Source organism: Telmatherina bonti, assembly GCF_933228915.1.
Source record: "Telmatherina bonti genome assembly, chromosome: 2".
In the NCBI taxonomy this organism is placed as follows: domain Eukaryota; kingdom Metazoa; phylum Chordata; class Actinopteri; order Atheriniformes; family Telmatherinidae; genus Telmatherina; species Telmatherina bonti.
The window spans coordinates 38107553-38126293 of NC_136620.1; the positions used below are offsets into that span (position 1 = coordinate 38107553).

At 39.9% G+C, this 18741-nt stretch overlaps 1 protein-coding gene across 1 annotated transcript in view; it reads left to right on the forward strand.

Moving 5' to 3' along the window:
- The window catches only part of LOC306771411 (neural-cadherin-like), a gene marked incomplete at both ends in the record, with an annotated part of 122294 nt that overhangs the window by 59394 nt on the left and 44159 nt on the right, over positions 1–18741 (forward strand). Inside the window, 6 exons of the mRNA XM_079260576.1 lie at positions 1148–1397; positions 7636–7778; positions 9280–9452; positions 11798–11966; positions 13758–13928; positions 15208–15380. Coding sequence (XP_079116702.1) covers positions 1148–1397; positions 7636–7778; positions 9280–9452; positions 11798–11966; positions 13758–13928; positions 15208–15380 — 1079 coding nt within the window. The remainder of the gene's footprint in view (positions 1–1147; positions 1398–7635; positions 7779–9279; positions 9453–11797; positions 11967–13757; positions 13929–15207; positions 15381–18741) is intronic.

Here is an 18741-nt window from a genome sequence, read left to right on the forward strand (position 1 = left end):
TTCTGAATTGTTTTCTGTCCTTTCTGATGGATTGAAACTGAACAAGTTTAATCTGAGAACATTCGACAACTCAGCCTGGAATGGCTGAAATTGTTGGCACTGCAGAGTAAGCTGCAGGAGAAAATGGCACCCAACACAAACCGAGGCATCCGGGAGAAACGAGTTTGGTGGGAGAATGTCAGCAGTGAGGAAATCAAAGATAGAAGTAGCGGAGACAGGGAGTCTTCTGACAGTAAGAGCATGAAAGTTAGATCTTTCTGCTACAAATAGACTGTAGCTGGAATACCATTTAAAAAATGGAACTTTGTAGTTAAAAAAGAACAGAAAAACTTAAACGGGAGAGTGAAATTAGATGGAGGAAAACTGGGAATCTGGTGAACTGCTTAGTGAAATAATCAAGTATCTAAGATTTTTACACACTATAGGGGGTGAAAAAAAACCCTTCCACCATTTGCATGAGGTTAATGGCAAAGAAGATAAAAACTGGCTTCAATATGACATGAAGTTGAAAGGAAATGTTACTATTTCAACTCTTTTAACATTTAATGAAGCAGTCATATTAAACAAGCTAAATAAAAAGAATGCCTGGTAAATTATCACTCATGGGTTGTTTTTACAAGCAGCCGAGATGGAAGAAGAATGAGACATTGACATGCACAGGCTGCTGGTGCTGATGCTTGACACGCAGGAAATAAACACATCAAAGGAATCTGATGTATGCGCGCGTTATGAGGACGTGCGTGTGTGAAGCAGCAAGCTTAAGTGAAATTCACGGGACTGAAGCCTGAAAAAGATCTCATCGCACATCACAAGCAAATCTATACTGTTTCTGTGTAATTACTTCAGTTTGGAATAATTTCCAAACACACACACACACACACACACACACACACGTACACACACTGTTCACTTTTTCTTGTCTTTAAGCTAATTTTTGCAAATGATGGTAATCATTCTGGCAAGGCACAGTTTGTGTTCTAGTAATTGTAGCTGTCTGAGCTTCTGATTTATTACATGTTTAGCAAGGCCATGAAGAGATAATGATCTACACGGATGTCAACATATTTATCAGCTGATGCCATCTCACCAGCCCTTTGCGATTACGTGCTAATTGATGGTCCTCGTGTCGTGTCGTCCCTCCTGACAGTTTTAGCCACCGACTGTGATTCGGGGTTAAACGCTGAGCTCACATATTACACCCTGAGCCCGGATTTCAGCATTTCACCCCACGGGACTGTTTTCCCTGCGAGGCGGCTCGACTATGAGAGGACCAACCATCTGTATGAATTTGTGGTGATGGCGGTGGACGGCGGGGACGAGCCTCACTCTGGCACTGCAACAGTTCGTGTGAGGATGGCTAATGTCAACGATGAAGCGCCTGAATTCTCCCAGTCTGTGTGAGTCACTTTTTTTTATTTGTTCTTAATGAGGCAGTTTCCTTTCTTACTTGTTCTGTTTCAGGATCTCATGCATGCTGAGGATGGGGGTTCAGTCGAAGCTGAGATTTGATTCAATCTGTTGGTTTTTCCTCAACTCGACTGTTATTTATAATGAGCTGGCTTGTATGAATGCAGATCGAATGGCAATGAATCGGCTGTGAAGTGCTGAGATGGCTGTTGTGACTTGAATTTAATTGAATTGCATTTAGGAAAATTTATATTTCAAAAGTAGAAATAAAGATTTCTTGTTTTTTTAGGCCATGACTGCTCTGATGTCTGGTCTCAGTGACAGAAAATCTCTCCTCTGTGATGCTTTCTGCTCCATTTTTTGCCTTCAGCTTGCGAAATTGAGTTTGATCAGGGTGAAATCAGATGATTGACTTGAATGTTGCAGAATTTTTAACCTCCGGGGTTGTTTTCCGAGTATATTTTGGTTTATTCGTCTGTTCCAAGACACGGTGTCCAGTTGGCTTTGCTGCATATGACTGAATCTCAGCAGATCCCTGCACACTTGAGAATTCATTCCGAATGGTTTCTCCTCCTGTCTTATGTTGCATTAATCAAATGGCTGAATTCCCTCATGCACATGTCATTCAGCTCTGCAGAGGCCTGACAAGGAAACATTCATTTGATTCTGGTGTTTTGGAGAATGGATGTGTCTAAAAGTTGCAGGATGGTAGATATTTAGGCCTGGACTTCAACAGCCCTGAAATGCTTCATACTTTGTCTTTTTTTTTTTAACAAGTTAAGCAAAATTTTAATGTTTGTTGAACATGTTGCTCCAGAACTGACCTGGCTTTTAGCATGTTTAAGCACGATGTGTTTTTTTCTGCACCATGTGCGCAACCGGTAACGTTTACTTTAAGGCAGGGGTGTCCAAAATCGGTCCTCAAGGAGTTGCATCCCTGCTCCAACACACCTGGCTTACATTGCATGGACTCAACAACCTACAGCCTGGAGCCGGACTCCTCTGTTTTAAGGCAGTGTTTTCTTTATCAGTCCAACTCTTCATACGTGTGCATGAAATGAAGTGCGATAGAAACACATTGGGAATTTAAAGAAAAGTTGTTAAGCTGGCAAAACTTTCATTCATTCATTATCCTAAGCGCTTAATCCAATGAAGGGTCACGGGGAAGCTGGAACCAATCCCAGCAGTCTTTAGGTGAAAGGTGGGGTACACCCTGGACAGCTCACCAGTCCATCGCAGGGCAGCTGACAAAAAAAAAAAAGAAAAAGCAAAATAAAATACATAGATAAATAAAATAAAGAATATAAGCAAACTAAACAAAATAAAATACAACCCTAGGAAAACAAAATGGAAAAAATGATTAAAAATGGATATGGATTAATATTAAAACAAGTATAAATAATGTGAAAATTATAAATATGTTAAAAAGGTAATTACCCAATTGGGAAAGCAAAATCACAAAATAAAAAATTAAACCAAATTAACATGAAACACTTCTTGTGAAATAAATTAAAGTAAATAATTAATTATGATTATAAAAACATTTAATTAAAAGTTTTACAAATCAAATCTAAATTTCAAATTTTATTTATTAGGCACTTTTCATCCAAAAGTGTTCTACAGAACTAATAATTTTAAAAATACAAATGATCAGAATCTCATTCACTCACACACACACACACACACACACACACACACACACACACACACACACACACACACACACAACATGCATTCACCCCCCACCCTCCCACCCTTCTGTCTCTTCAGCTGAAAATTATTATTGAAAAAAACATCTGGCTTGATGCAGCTGTGATCAAACAGCTCTTGGGGATCCATTCATACCAGCCAGGAACCAGCCACCAGGAACCACCCAGACCAGGCCAGATAGAGGTCCCACACCACATCCATAGGGCTGCAGTGCAGGACCCCCACCACCCACATAGTCAGTCCCCATGGCAACAAGCACACCGAACACACTTAGTCCCCTGCATGCAGGACCCCTGTGAAGAAAACACTGGAGGTAAAAATGTAAAACAATATGACCAAACAAAAGCAACATGTATAAAATGTAAGTTAATAAAAACAGCAAAACTGTACAATAAAAACACAATGAGAGAGCTACAATGTAGGTAGTAATTAGAATTAATTGAAAATTATTTTAGTAAATAATAGGATAGAATGAATAAGATGACAACATAAAGGAAGGGAAAAAAAAACTATTTAAAAACCAAGCTAAAAGAAAGGTTGGCATGAGCCTCTTTTCAAACACACCAGCAGGTCGTCGTGGCCTGAGTGCTCTGAGAGGCTCATAAACTAAAAGCAAGTTAGATAAACGACCAGGACTAAAATGTTTAAGAGCTTTAGAAACTAATAAAAGTTTTTTTTAAGTAACTTCAGAAACACACAGGAAGCCACTGCAGATATTTTAAAACCACTTCTCTTTATAGCCTCTATATGTTTGTGTGTGTGTGTATCGCATCATCCTCAGCTGTTGTCCTATTCGGACGTCCAGGCCTTTTAATGTTGCTGAGCTCATGAGTATGTTAATTTTTCCCAGAAGGAGTGTTGGTTGAGACACTCTCAGTCGTCCTGCTGTCTCTCTGACTGATTGTTTGTATCTGCTGCCCAACGACGGCTTGTTTCCCTTCCACAAAGAGTTCCTTTACCACATTTTTGTGTATTTATAGCCTATAAATGCAAAAGGCATGTAACATTAACTGCAGATGTTTTCTTGTTTACACGATAAACAAATGATAAATCAAAAGTTACACTGACTGAATGTATAAAACAGCTTCTGAGTCATTTGTCCGTTTTGTATTTTAGCCCCTGAGAAGCTCTGTGCATAATAATGAGTTTTAAGTCCTTATCCTTTCCTCCAGAATGCGTGTAAATACCTTTAAACTAAAGCCAAGACTCTGAATTATGAGTTCATTTACAATAAAACCATGACAATGTTTTGGTAAATAGCTAAAATAACAGACGTTTTGTCACTGTCACTGTTATTTCCTGAAGTCTCTTTATCACCTGTGTGCAAAGTATGGCTGCATGCTCTGCTGCTTCGAATGAGACCTTCATATGATTTCATATGCTTTAATTTATTTACATATTGCCAGGAAAATGTATCTTTTTTTTTTTTTAAACGTATTTTTTAGTTCAGTTGGAAAGATCGGTTGTTGTCCACAAGATGTCTATCCCTGATCCACCAGCCGATCGTGTCTACTTATATTAAATCTCAGCAACAAGGCAGTTGTGTCACAGATAGATGGGTCATTAACATCACAGCAACACACAACCCAACAGAAGTTATTTCTGATGTTGGCAGCAGTGTCATAAATACTGTCTGATTTGCCTTAAAACTGATGTAGTAAAAGCACAACCGCAAAGACAAGCTCAGTATGTTTGTTTGGTGTGTTAAACACAGCCATCTGGCAACAACATAATCTGTTATCCACTTCTCACACTTTAATCACAAGCAAATATCTGTGAATTCAAGCCCTCACACAACACTGGATTATATTTTTCTCCCCCATCCTCTGAAGATAAGCAGCAAACTGACATATGGATGAAATGCACTGTGTCACCTTTGGCCTTTTAAACGAAGCGGTTTGAATGGGTGGGCTGCCGTTGTCTCTGGCTCCACAGACAAGTCAGCTTCCTGTCCTGTCAGACACCTTTCAGTGACCTTCATAAAAAAAAACTTGCAGACCTCTGTTTGGTGCTCATGTTGCATTGTCAGGTGTCGGTCTCGGTCGGTGGCTAGAGACAGAGGCAAACAAACAGCTGGCAGAGAGGCGGAGACGTAGGCAGACAAACATAAAACTCAAAGGGGAAAAACATGCTGAAACATGGATGCAGGGCAAGTCAGTGGAGAATACCAAAACACACACGGCAGGCAGGCAGCAGACAGCCAGTCAGATATGCAGATAAACAGAGCGGTCCGTCTGCAGTCAGACAAATGCTCATGCCAGACAAGCAGACAGATAGAAACACAGGCATTTTTCCAGATAGTGTGTGTTGGCTGCCTCATCATAGTGTGGCTTACCGAGATGCTAAAATACCGAGTGAAAACAAGGACACGACGTCCAAAATCACGTAGGAGTAGAGCGTTGCGTAATGTTAGGTTCATAGCATTAGATTTCCTATTGGACTAATTGTGATACTTGGAAAAATGTGCAGGAAAAGCTGAAGTCCTGTCAGTTGGCTGAATGAGTGATAGAGAGGCTTAAACAGACTGAAGCGACGGGAGGATAGGCAGAGATTTTGTGGAAATGCGAGCAGCCAGACATGCAGGCCCACAGACAGGCGTACTTCTGTCTGAGCGCAGCTTCACAGTTCAGTGAGATGAAAGAAAGATGCTTCGGGAGGAAAAGCAGAGGGAGTGAATGTGTCTCATCCCACGAAGCTGCGGAGGGGTGGCCTCTGAGCCGGGTGACAGATTACAGGTCACTCATGTTGCCACGGAGATTGCCGTGGCTGGCGGAGATGAATCACCCATCAGCATTCTTCTGTAAACCATCAATCACCTCTGACTTCTCAGCGCTGACACCGATGCCCCACCCCGTGCGCGCGCACACACACACACACACACACACACACACACACACACACACACACACACGTACTTCCACACATTAAAAGCGGATAAAGCGTGAGATCTCACATCAGATGAGTTCTGCTGATGAATCAAGTGAAACTGTGCAAACGCCGCCGCCTCTTCCATCCCAGCTGTTCTCTTCCACCCACCCCCCCCACCCCCCTTGCATTTCACTTCTTTGTCTCCTGCTCCTCCCTCACCTTTTGCGCCTGCCTCCTCCTGGAGTTCATCTCCGCCTTATAGTTCTTTGTGCCTCAGCGGTATATCAGTGTCCTGGGTCTCGCTGGGCATCTAGCTGCCCAGCGCAACAGAGAAGGCAAATCACTGCTGACATTTTAAAAGGCACTGGATCAAACGGCCCACACTGGGCCAGGTGTGAGGAAGCACCATTTGTTCAATGACTTCAACATCCCTGTAGACATTATCATTTGTCTCTGGTCTGGCCGGCTAAGAGGACAGGTTAAATCATAGTGACAAGTAAAAGCCACAAGCATAAGTCTAATCAGTTGGCTGGTGCTTTGGACTGTGTAATGATTCATATCACCTGTCTTCATGTGCTTTTCTTATTAACTTGTGGCTGTTTTTATGTGTTTATATGTGTGAACAGTGCTTCTGAAAAGGTTTTAGGTTCACACATTATCTCAGTTTTCATCTTGTTTATGTGTTGATTTATTTATTTATTAATTCCTGACATTTACCTCATCATTTCTATGGCAAGTCAGACTACGTCCCTCTAAATCAGTAGTCCTCGAGATGCTTGTGCAGCTTGACTGCGGTCCACCTACCCTTCATTGAATTCCCTGGATGTCATCTGAAAAGGCACCTGCCTATCTGCAGTGTATAATGAGTCAATGCGTATGTGTGAATAAAAAGCTAAGACAAGCTGAGAGCTGAACGTGGACCTGCGAGGCAGTTTCAGAGCACAAATCTCAGTAGAATACCTAGAAGAAAATGTGTGCTGCATTTAAAGAGACAGAGGGCAAAGTCATTGCCATAATTTTAAAATGAAAAAGGTTTGGAATCACAAGCAGACCTCCTCAACCTGGATGTGTTTGGCATTGGAGAATCTGCAAAAAAGCAGATGGCCACTGAAATCTGCAGTCCACCAATCACGATTAATGGTAGTGTGACCTCTGTTGCCGTACTAAGAATTTGACCAAAAATGACCTGAAGACTCTCAGACATGATCATCTAAAGAAAGGTTGTGTGTGCGTGTGACATCAGGCTCTTTGCTTCACCATGTTGATTAACAAATTAACAGTCAAGCATGATATTGGCGGTATCATCCCTGTGCCAGAAGCCAGTAAAGATTATCAGATACAAAGAAAGGTGGAGTCAGAAGAATATGGAACAGTCTGTAAAGTTTATATTAAAGTTATGAGAATGTTCTAAAGCTGGTTTTCAGTCCTGGACCCGAACACTCTGAGGGATAAGGTCCGTGCACGGCGACACCTCAGTCAACCTGGTAAATCTTAAACATAACCAGAGAATATTGATGATTGATGGGAAAAAGGAGCCAGATCCTTCGCTAACAGTCTTCAGTTTTATGCAAACTGACTGTGTCAGAGGTGAAACTTTCCAAAAGCAAAGCGTTCTTATTATTTCTATAAAAACTTGGTTCTTCTTTGCAGATACCGAACGTTTGTTTCTGAGGACGCGGGCCCCAACACTCTAGTTGCTACAGTTCTGGCCAAAGACCCAGATGGAGATGGTATAATATACTTCATAACAGCCGGCAACGAGGAAGGAAACTTCGTCATTGACAGCCAGAAAGGTAATATTTCTTAATTTTCCGGTCACACTTCATATTTGCACCTCTCACATTAATTGACAGGCTCTCCGTCAAATCTCCCACACAATTTGATCTAATGCACTTCTGCTACAGCGGTGCGCATTGAATGCCCTCTACTTCCAAAGTCAATATGGGACGAAATGGAAAGGTGATATTAAAAGCTGTAATTTCTATACAATTTCTGCTCTCTTTGTTATTGAGGTTATAAATATAATCTGCAGCACTATTTAGGAAATTTTCACACTTAGCTTTGTGGGGTTTTTTTTCAGCAGGTGGAAAAAAGAATGTTCCACGTGTTTCTCAGCTTTCTAGCATTGGTGACTGCACAGTTTATCTTTTTTATTTACCCTTTGATCCGAAACCAGTGGCAATCGCTGTGACATTTGTCACCCAACCCTTTCAATTCAATTTCACAACAACTGCTCTATCATAGCTCACAATCTGCGGGCTGTGCTCCGCCAGCTCCTCTTTCTCTTGTCATCTCTTTATATTCCTTTCCATCCTTTTGCTCTATTCTCCGGGCGAGAAAATGTTAAGGTTGAAATCTTTCGGGTGCACAGAAATCCCCCCAGATATATATATATATATATATATATATATATATATATATATATATATATATATGTATATATATATATATATATATATATATATATATATATATATATATATATATATATATATATATATATATATATATATATATATATATATATATGTATATGTATATGTATATATATATATATATATATATATATATATATATATATATATATATATATATATATATATCTTGTCTGTGTATCAGCATGCTGTGTTGTCTTTAATCAAGTGCATTGAGAGAGATGAATAGAAACCCAACAAGAGAATAAAAAAGCTCCCCATACTCTCACTTCAATGGCTCCCCGCCACATCACAGGCGGCTTGCTCGTCCTGCAACCTCTGATATTTTCGTGTTACTGTTGACGAGAAAGATGTTGACTCAGATGCTCCGTCCTTTTATCCGACCTTTTATCTTGACTGCTACATGAAAGCAGACAAAGGAAGGGAAAGGAACCGCTAATAGGCATCTGCTGAGCAAGGTTAACTTCTAACCAGTCTCTTTACTACCTCATGTTTTCACTCAAGTGCTTGAGCTCGATGGGCATCTTTAGAGGAAACTGTGCAATTATAAAAATCTGACATGTGACAAAACCACAGCTGTGAAATTGGTTTTTGGATTTAGTCTGCATATCAGGCTTTAAGTTTCTGTGGACTTTTGTGAAGGTGAATTTCTACTACTTGCTATCTCACTCCAGACTTCTAGAACAACAGCATGCAGTATGAATTTTGAGCTGTGTTTTATTGATAGCACATCCCTTTCTATGCAAGGCCACTGTGGCAATAACATCCTGCTTAATGACTAATGGATTGGACGTACATGCTCTATGAGGAAGCACCATATTTCATAATGCGTATAATAATGGGCCTTTGCTCTCTGTAGGGTTGATTCGCCTCCGCTCCAATCCTTTGCCCAAACTTCAAGGTTTGGAGTACATCCTGAATGTAACAGCTACAGATGACAATGCATCAGGCGGACCGCACTCTCTCTCTTCCACCGCCAGGGTCATCGTTGGAGTTGATGATGTCAACAACAACAAGCCTATTTTTGAGGAGGTAAAAAGCCTTTTCTGAGAAAAAAACTGGTACTTTAGTATATTACTTGCTGAAATAACTACAGAAATGATGGGTTGTGTAGCTTTTTATAAGACTAGTTGCCATGCAACTGATAGAAAATCCACAGATAGGTTTTTATAAAATTGAAAAAACTCAGGCTGGCTATTTTTTTCTTGGTTTTAGTCCATAAGCTATAATAACCTAGTCAGCTCCAAGCTGTTTACCTGGTCTAGAAGCGTATGATGCACCTCTGTTTAGCTGTCTGCAAGTAAAAGGCAGAATGAGGGGTCACAGATGATGCTCTGCTGATAAGCTCCTAGAAACTGTAGATGTGTAAATAAACCATACGTTTTGTGGTGTATTAGAACATGCCAGACATTTTAAGTTGTGTTTTTTTTTACATAGTGCCTTTCTGAGGTGGACAGAAAGACACAACATGAAAAAAGACTCTTCCAGAGGTTTCAAGCACCCACAGAGACATTGTCAAGAGTTAACAATAACATTAATTTACAGAGAAGATTGCCAGCTTGGAAAGAAGTTAAAGTTAACTTCAGGGTGAACAAAGGCCAAAATAACAACAAAAACTAGGAAAACAACTCTATCCAAGCATGAACCAGATGACCTGTTCAATTCCAAATGAGAGGAAATACAGCAGCTTATCCTGCTGATAAACACAAACAGAAGACAAAGAATGAAAAGTAATGGCAGCAAACTGAGGCATCATGTGTGGTACAAATATCAGGATGTGGCTGATTGTGAGGAGAAGGAGACGAGTGAGTCATCTGGTTCTTCTTGGGACTTAATGTTTGGGCTGTCCTCCAAAGGCTTCTCCTCATCAGGCTGCTGGTCTTTGCATCAAAGGCAGCTTGGCATCCACACACTACAATTTACACCCTTTATTGCACAGACAGGTAACTTCACACAACAGTCACGATAACCTCACCTTACACAGGAATTCAGCATCCTCTTAGTATGTTGAAATGTTTGGATGGTCTCAACACTGTCACTCTTCATAATGTGAAATCTGCATGTTGAATTCCTGCAGACTCTCAGAGTGAAGACTCTCGGTGTCGGTCTTTGGTTTGAGTTGCACTTCTGAGAAAGACAAACTTGTGAAAACTTGAGCTGACTTTTGGTAAGATTCAGTTTAAATCTCCAAAGTCTGCAGAGCATGCAGCAATGCAAAGGCTTCCTTTAGCAAAGCCAAGCTATGATCTTTTCCTAAACCTGGATAATTAGCAACACGCGTGTGCGTGTGCATCGAGCATTTGCTGAAAAACTCTGAGATTTTTCTTTGTATCTGGCATTTAAAGAAACACAGGAGGGAAATGTTTCACTCTGACGACTGGATATGAGCTTGTTTTTGTGGTGTTTTCCCTCCTCTGCCCGTCACTCTCATCTTCTCAATGAACTCAACCCTTTCTGTATCAATCCTTCCTCCCTCATTTCTCCTGCTCTTTAATTTTCCTTCTGAATTTCCCTGGCCTCCCTCTTTCTCCACTTTGTTCTCCCACGGGTTACGATTAGCCTGCACACCCACTCTATCTTTAGGCATTCTGTTGGGATTTCAATTAATTTATGAGAAAATGTGCAGTATCATCACAATATTGTACACCTGTTTAATTAACTTCCTCCTTAATTAGGTATGGCTTGAACTTCAGCAGGATACACACTTCTGTGGAGCTCCTGAGGTCTTTTGGACAGACTGGGAACTCTTGCCAACTTGATATGTGTAAATATGAAATTATGCCTCAGAAATAGATAGACTGACCTTATGTTTTATATAATGTGGTTTTTATGAAGAGTTACCTGGGGGTCGTGCTATCTATACCATCACGTTCTGTGAACTCTTGCATTATTCCTGCTGCTCACATCCTTTGATCCGTCTCCATCCCCCCTGCTTCTCTCCTGGTCCTCCTTCCTGATTGTTTTTTTTTTTGTTGTTGTTTTTTTCATGGTCATTTGGTTGAAAGAGTAGCTTGCATTCATATCTGATTACAAAAAAGACAGACTCCAGAGGGTTACTTTTAATCTGGGGCATATGTTCATTAGGGGAAATGGATTGAATTCTCTTCTAAGACTAAGCTTTTTGCTGCTGGCTCTTCAAAAGAAACTGGTTCAAGTATTTTCATATCCATTGATGAGTGCTACTGGATTTGTAACTGCTGCATTGTGCTGATGCACAGAACCTCCCTGTGCACTTTGTCCTGACCTTCTACATAATGAGTTTATTTTCTTTGATCCTTGCATTCTCATTATTGAACCATATTCTGACAGTATGTGTAAGAAGTCATGTGTCTATTTGTCTCTCCTTCTTTATTACCCTTTCCCTGTCTTTATCTCAGTGCCAGCAATACCGTGAACAGGCTTCAGTACTAGAGAACCAGCCGACGGGGACTTTTGTGTTGCAAGTGCATGCAGTGGATGCAGATGAGGGAGCAAATGGAAAAGTCAAATATGGCTTAATGCATAGAGACAGCGCCATGCCTGCCTTCAGAATCCATCCAGACACAGGTAGAGCGGTCAGATTGTCAGAGGCAAAATCTTAGTTATACATTAAAGACAGGCTTTCTTACTGATAGACAGTGCTGTAGTTTAATGGTAAGTGACAACTTAAATGCTCATTTTCAAACCAAGAGTGAGATGAGAGGAGAGTGTGTTTAGATAGACTTGAGATAAATTCCCAATCCCATTTCACTCAGTAACCCTGTCAGTTAACCCTTCATCCAGTGGTGTGGTGGGCCCTCAGGAAGTAGGTATCCTCTCAATTTTTCACCCATGTTTTAAAAGCAGAGAGAAAGTAGCCCAGAAAAACACTGTTTCAGAAAAAGTGATGTGTATTTAGTTTACCCCCATAAATCCATCAGTACATTTTCTCATGGTGACATAGTTTCAGCTCTTCAGTTTCAGGGGAAGAATTATGAAATGACTAAACTGATAGTGACACACAGACTAGAGAGAGACAGGCTCATAAACATATATACATATATCTTTATTATGTCTAAGTTCAGACATGACTAAATGCACCAGTGTAGCATTAACCTTAGCTGAGCTGCTGGGAGACTTAAGAGTAGGGATGTTTTTATTGTAAAAGCTGGATCAGGGGATCAGTGGGTAAACTCTGTATACCCTGGACTACACCACTGCCTTTAGTAATCTTCATTTTTGCATGCTCACACTAGAAGCTAGTGTCTCCTGATTCATTCCTGAATTAAGCAAAATCATTGCGCTGCATGGCCCTAGAGACATTTTTACACACTTCAAACAGTGCTGTGAAAAATTTCTACATGATTCACCAAAGTGACACAGATAATATGCATATAACCTGAAAATGTTCATGTAGCATGAGCAATAGTTGTTGCTACACGTGCTAACCAGCATGCGGCTAACCACACCGCCCTTTAAAACTGTTTTATTTAGCAATTTATCATACATACCACAGCTGATCCGGCAGCATTTCCAGCTATTGAAGATGATTTTGTGGTATTACATTTTCCCATCACAGTACAGACAACTGCAGCAGCATGCTCAAAACCAGTCTTAGTGGATGTGATTTAGCTTTGACAATTATCCATATAAACACACTACAAACTGTATTAGCTGGTGTGCCCACATTTAATAAAGTATCTGTGTGCCAATTTTAGTAAAGAAATTAATAAATTGAAAGAACAATCACTTAAGCTCTTGTTTATATTGTTTGTTTATGTAGGAGGAATCGTTGGCAACCAGCATATCGGCTTCTCGAGAGGGTTTCTCATTACATAGGAGAATACTTCAGTCATTAACGCCAATAACGCTCTTTCAAGGGCAAGGGGACACTTGAAATGAAGGGGTAACAGTAAAAAATGGGACTGGGGCAAAATTTCTCTTCCAATGAATACATTAATCCAATACCAAAGTTTAAAGAGAAATGTTTCACTGCATGTGGAAAAGCTTGGTGTTTCTTTAAAAATGAATAAATATCTAAATAAATCAACATAATGAAGACAAGGCAAATATAAAAGCTGTTCTGAAGTGGAGTCAACATGTTGTTCTGTCAGTCATTTTTCCTCTAAGCCTGCATTCAATCTTCTTCTCTCAAGATTTAATAACAAAGTCACTGTACTTGAAAGGAATGCACAATTTACTCTGAATAAATTCATAATTGTTTACTTGTCTTGATTTATGGATTGATGGATGAATGGACTCAGTCGGGGGAATTGGAGAAGTGCTAAATGGCTGAATGAATTTATGTGCAGTCATGTGTGTGTGTGTGTGTGTTTGGCAGGGTTGGTGTACGGCCTGATTATGGTTCTGATTTTGCAGGAGTGATTGTGACAGCCAGGCGCTTCGACAAGGAGCGGCAGAGAGAGTACTCAATTACAGTAACGGCCACTGATTGGGCTGAGGAGCCGCTCATCGGCATCTGTCAACTCACCATCCAGATACTGGATCAGAATGATAACAGCCCCAAATTTGAGAATTTGCGCTATGAATGTAAGTGTTGGATATACATAAATCATGCCTGTATCCAAACAGAATATAAGTCGTAACCCTGAGGCAAGAAACTGAAGAATGCAGACGTTAACAGAGTCAGACGAACTTTAAGGGGGTTATGAGACCTGCCTGGTAATTTGAGTAAAAGAGCCTGTATTATGTTAGTTTGCCTTTTATAGTTTCATTTTGGAGGTCTGCCTAAGGGGTTTACATGCCTTATTTTTTTAACGAAAACTATGTTTTGCATGCTGTACAATGTAAAAACTCCTCTGTTCATGTCTTGTTTAAAACAAAGAGCTTAAACATTATTATGTAATACATTTAGTCTCTTTTAGACTCCTCATCATCTTTCCTGTTTGTTTGCAATGTGTCAAACTAGATATTAGACAGGTATTATGCAAATATTTTAAATTACGATGCACAACCCTGGTTACAACATATCTGGCGGTGTGTGAGGTAAATAAAAAGAAAATGCAATGATTTGTAAATCACATTAAGCAAATTATTCATAATAGAGCATAAAGAAAATAAAATCTTTAAAATGGAACATTTTCTTAGTGAATAAAAACAACAAAAGAAGCAAGTTGCATCTCATTAGGTTTGATGACAACAGCTCAGTAAAATGGCTGAGCACCTTAAAGAAGCAGAGTCTCTCTGAAGTAGAGATGAGCAAATTTGTAAACTTGTCTGCAACGCTTTGAGTTCAAAATGTGGAGCAATCCGAAGCCTTTTTATATTCTGTCATCTAACCAGATAATATTAAAACTGTGAGAGAAACTGGAGACGTCTCTGTGCTTGCAGGTCATGGCTTCATGCTCTCACGCAAAAAAGCATAAAAAAAACTGGCACAATTCTGTCATGTAAATCACCGCAGGGCCACTTCCAGACCCAAGCATGACCCTTCAGCTTGTTATCAACGCTCAGTTCAAATGCCTGCATCCTTAATGGTTGCAGCTGCATTCCCACCTTCAGAACAGGCAACGTAGACATCTGGAAAGACACAATCAAGGCTGAAAAGTAATACAAGTTTTAGAGCTTCATGAAATAATAAAATGTCTCACTCCAACGTTTGATGTGTTTCCTGCGTCCTGTGATGAATAAAATATTTGTTTATGAGGTTTGATGAGATATATGAACAAGAGTACGACCAAACGGAGCAGCTGTTAGAGAGAAGCAAATAAAGAAAGTCCTGGGTTAGAACTAAACATTTCAGAAAGTGTCACTGCAGTGTGTTTATTTGGGATTGAGCAGCTGAGGACGTGTCTTCTCTCCTCTGTAGATTTCCTGAGAGAAGACACCTTGGTTGGCACCAGCTTCTTGCGCGTGGCAGCTCATGATGATGACTTCGGCACGAATGCAGCCATTGCTTACTCCATGTCGCTGGAGCAGCCGGAGTATCTGCAGGTCAACCCTGTCACTGGATGGGTCTACGTGAACCAGCCCATTTCTCAGGTTAGCCTGCAGTTATTAGAAGTCTCTCTGTCAGGCAACACACACACAAACAGCCACACAAATGCACACAGAGCGGTATCAGACGGTGGCCTGTGGGTCTGTGTCAACAAAGTTAATGAACGAGCGAGCCACATCAAAGTGCCTCTGTCTGCAGCTACCGTTCAGGGGATGTCTGCTCCCAGAGGTGCTGCATGTGGGAAAGAAGACAGGCAAACCAATTCAGGCTAAACCAATTATTTAAAACACATTTTAACAAGCTTAGATTTCTGTGGTCATATTTGATGAATACCACGCAATACTCTTTTATAAAAGACCATTTTAAAGCTTAAAGATCTACTGGCCTGGATTGCATGAGCATTTTAAGGGATTGTATGCATCTTTAAGGAATTAATTAACTCTATTCAACCACCCTGTCCGCTGAAATTTATCTGGCTTTGATATAGTAATTTAAAAGACTTTTTTATCATCATTTATCATCTGAGACCTTGATAAAGAAACTGACAGCATTGTATGACTTGAGATGAAGCTTCGATTTTCAGGCTGTTATCTGCAATTCTTTTTGAAGATTAAGCTTCAAAACTCATTTCTACCATCTTGTGAAAAACGCAAACATTAAGTAAATGATTCACTCAAGATATGAAAAAACATTATTCCCCTTAAGTTTAATTCAACAGTTCATTGATAGTTTTTTTTCTAAATTTAATAAATAATAAATAGCCACATATTTGTGTCATGGGGGGTCTGGACAGCTTATCGCAGCAGCTGTTGGGTGAGAGGCAGGATGCAACCTGTACAGGTTGCACTCTGTCACGAGGCTACACAATTATATTCAGACAAAGTTAATAAAAACTAGCGGAAAAGACTAAGAGGCCTTCGTTCTCTCTCTTCTATGTCAGCCAGCTGACGTCCTCTGTGTAATTTAGTTTGTTAGGGTCAGTGATGCAACACGCTTTTTACATTTTTTATAAGCACAATGTTGGCTTTCTCTGGCCTTTCTACACTCTTCTTCCTGTTTTTCTTTACTTATCCAAAAGGAGGTGTCCTTTGGTTAGACATTCACTCCAGCACCGTAGGGCTGTTTATTATTTAGCACACTTTTTAGCACCCTGGTGTCGGAAGTCTTGGGTGATATTGACTTCATGTCTTCACCACCAACTTCATGCAAAATTGAAAGTGTGAAGCTCAAAACCTCCCAGGCCAAAGCTGCTGCATATTTTAGGACGGTTTCAGAAGCTATTTGAATCATCTCACAGTCTTTGTGTTGTATCTAAAATTATAAAAGTGCCTCATTAAATGTTAAATGTCTCCGTTAGTCTGAAACAGTGTTCTCTTTTGATATTCTCATTGCTTTCTAATAGAAATCTGATCAGCATTAAGGTCCGGTTTCTAAACGTTGCACTTACAAGCAGAATTTGCAGCATAGGTCCAGCTTTGCAGTGTCACAGCTGTGTTTGCAGTTGGGAGAAAGGCTAGCGAACAAAGGCAGGTAGGTTTATGTTCTACTCTGAGACAGTGCAGCCACAGCCTGAGTGTCAAAACATTGTACAGTACAGCTCCGCAGAGAGTTAAGTGGGGGGGGGGATTGAAAAGGTTGCAGTGACTGTACTTTATGGATATATTCTGGTTGACTTAAAAAAGGAAAGAAAAACATGTGATGCAAATTTAATTTCAAACCTTTCTTGAAAATTAACCATGAAGTCAGTCAGACGTTCATTTATTTTGCAAAGCAGCAGCTGCTCGGTCCACATCGGACAGTCCAGACTGCCATCTTTCTTTACAAGTTTTCAGGGATTATTCCTGCAGTAGGAAGGTAAAAGTCTTTCAGCTAGAGCTTTGCAATGAAATACAAAAGTTACTATTTGCACTGATGGTAACTTGATGGCTCCAAAACTAAACAAACTCCAACATATGTTGTTTCGGAAGTCGTGACCCAAACAGAACCACTGATAATGATTGAAATATTACAACTTAGCATCAAATCATTTCTATTATTACCTCCACCAAACAGGTTGCTTTTTCCTGCAATTGTCTGTCTGTTAGTAACTTAACACAAAAATTAATGGCATATTTATAAGAAGGGGTTTTAGTCTAACCATGATTTCATTCAGCTTTTGAGTGATCTGGAAGGAATTGTGGACACAGACACTTTTCAAAGGATTCTTTTTAACACAGTTTTCTCCTCATAACAGGGTCATTTATCTAGTTATCTCGAAAAAAACAACCTTTATTTTCACATTATTCAAATTCAGGGTCATGAGGGCTTGGATCTGTTCCTAGTCTTTCACAGAACCAACACAGAGAGACAAACAGACATCAGTCTTTTCTACGCAAACATTTACACAACAACAAAACGACAACTATCTCTGTGCAGGGAAAAACACAACTAGGACCTAAAACCATTATGCCTGACCTTTAGTGGGCAGTATTTTTTTCTTTTTTAAAGAAACTTAAAGAGAAACGGTGCTTCCTCATAAACATAACAGAGCCGTTGCATGCTAACCACTAGGTACCTGGTACATGTAACCTCTGTGTCTTCGTTGGTGGCACAAATTATCGAGCAGATTTAGCTTCACCTGACCAAATAAATTAAAAATATGAAGCTGCAAAAACATGACACGGAGGTCCGCCTGCCATTGTGGTTGTGTTATTTTGCAGGTTAAACAGGATCTTAGTGCACATGTGCAAGACTCAGAGTCCAGTTTGTGCACAGAACTCGGTCTGCGCTGCAAGAAAATTTCACTCCTGAGACCAATGTTAAATCTTGGCGGCTTAATCAAACTAAAACTCTGCAGCCATGTAAACGAGAGACCAGACACAATCAAACTTTTCTGTTTTACTGTCTCCACCTTGTAGTGTAAACAGGTCTCAGACTCACTCCGAGCGACAATTTAGATACTCAAGTCAGCCCAACATGGGAGAAAAAACCCACATATGCACTTGTTATACACTACTTATCGTATATAACCTTCTAAAGAAATTATTTCTATATTGTCTAGTGTAAAAAAATACAGACCTTTGAGAGATTTACCATATTTTAACCAAATTAATTCAAATATATCACAATAAGAACATTAAATAGCTTTTGTACAGTTAGAATAAACAGTTTCATCTGCCTTTGCTTATATTTAACTTAACTAAATTAATTAAATTCATTTAACAAGTTTATAAGGTGATTTGGCCATTAGTTGTACCTTGTGCGCATACCTGTTCACACATCAAAATATGTCTGCTATATCATCACTACCGTCATCTGACAGTTTCCACGAGTGCAGTGCTGATAACTCACACTTTGATTGGTTAAAAATAGCAGAATGTGAGGGACTGCTCATGTTTTTTTTTTAGTTGTTCCAAACCAGCCACA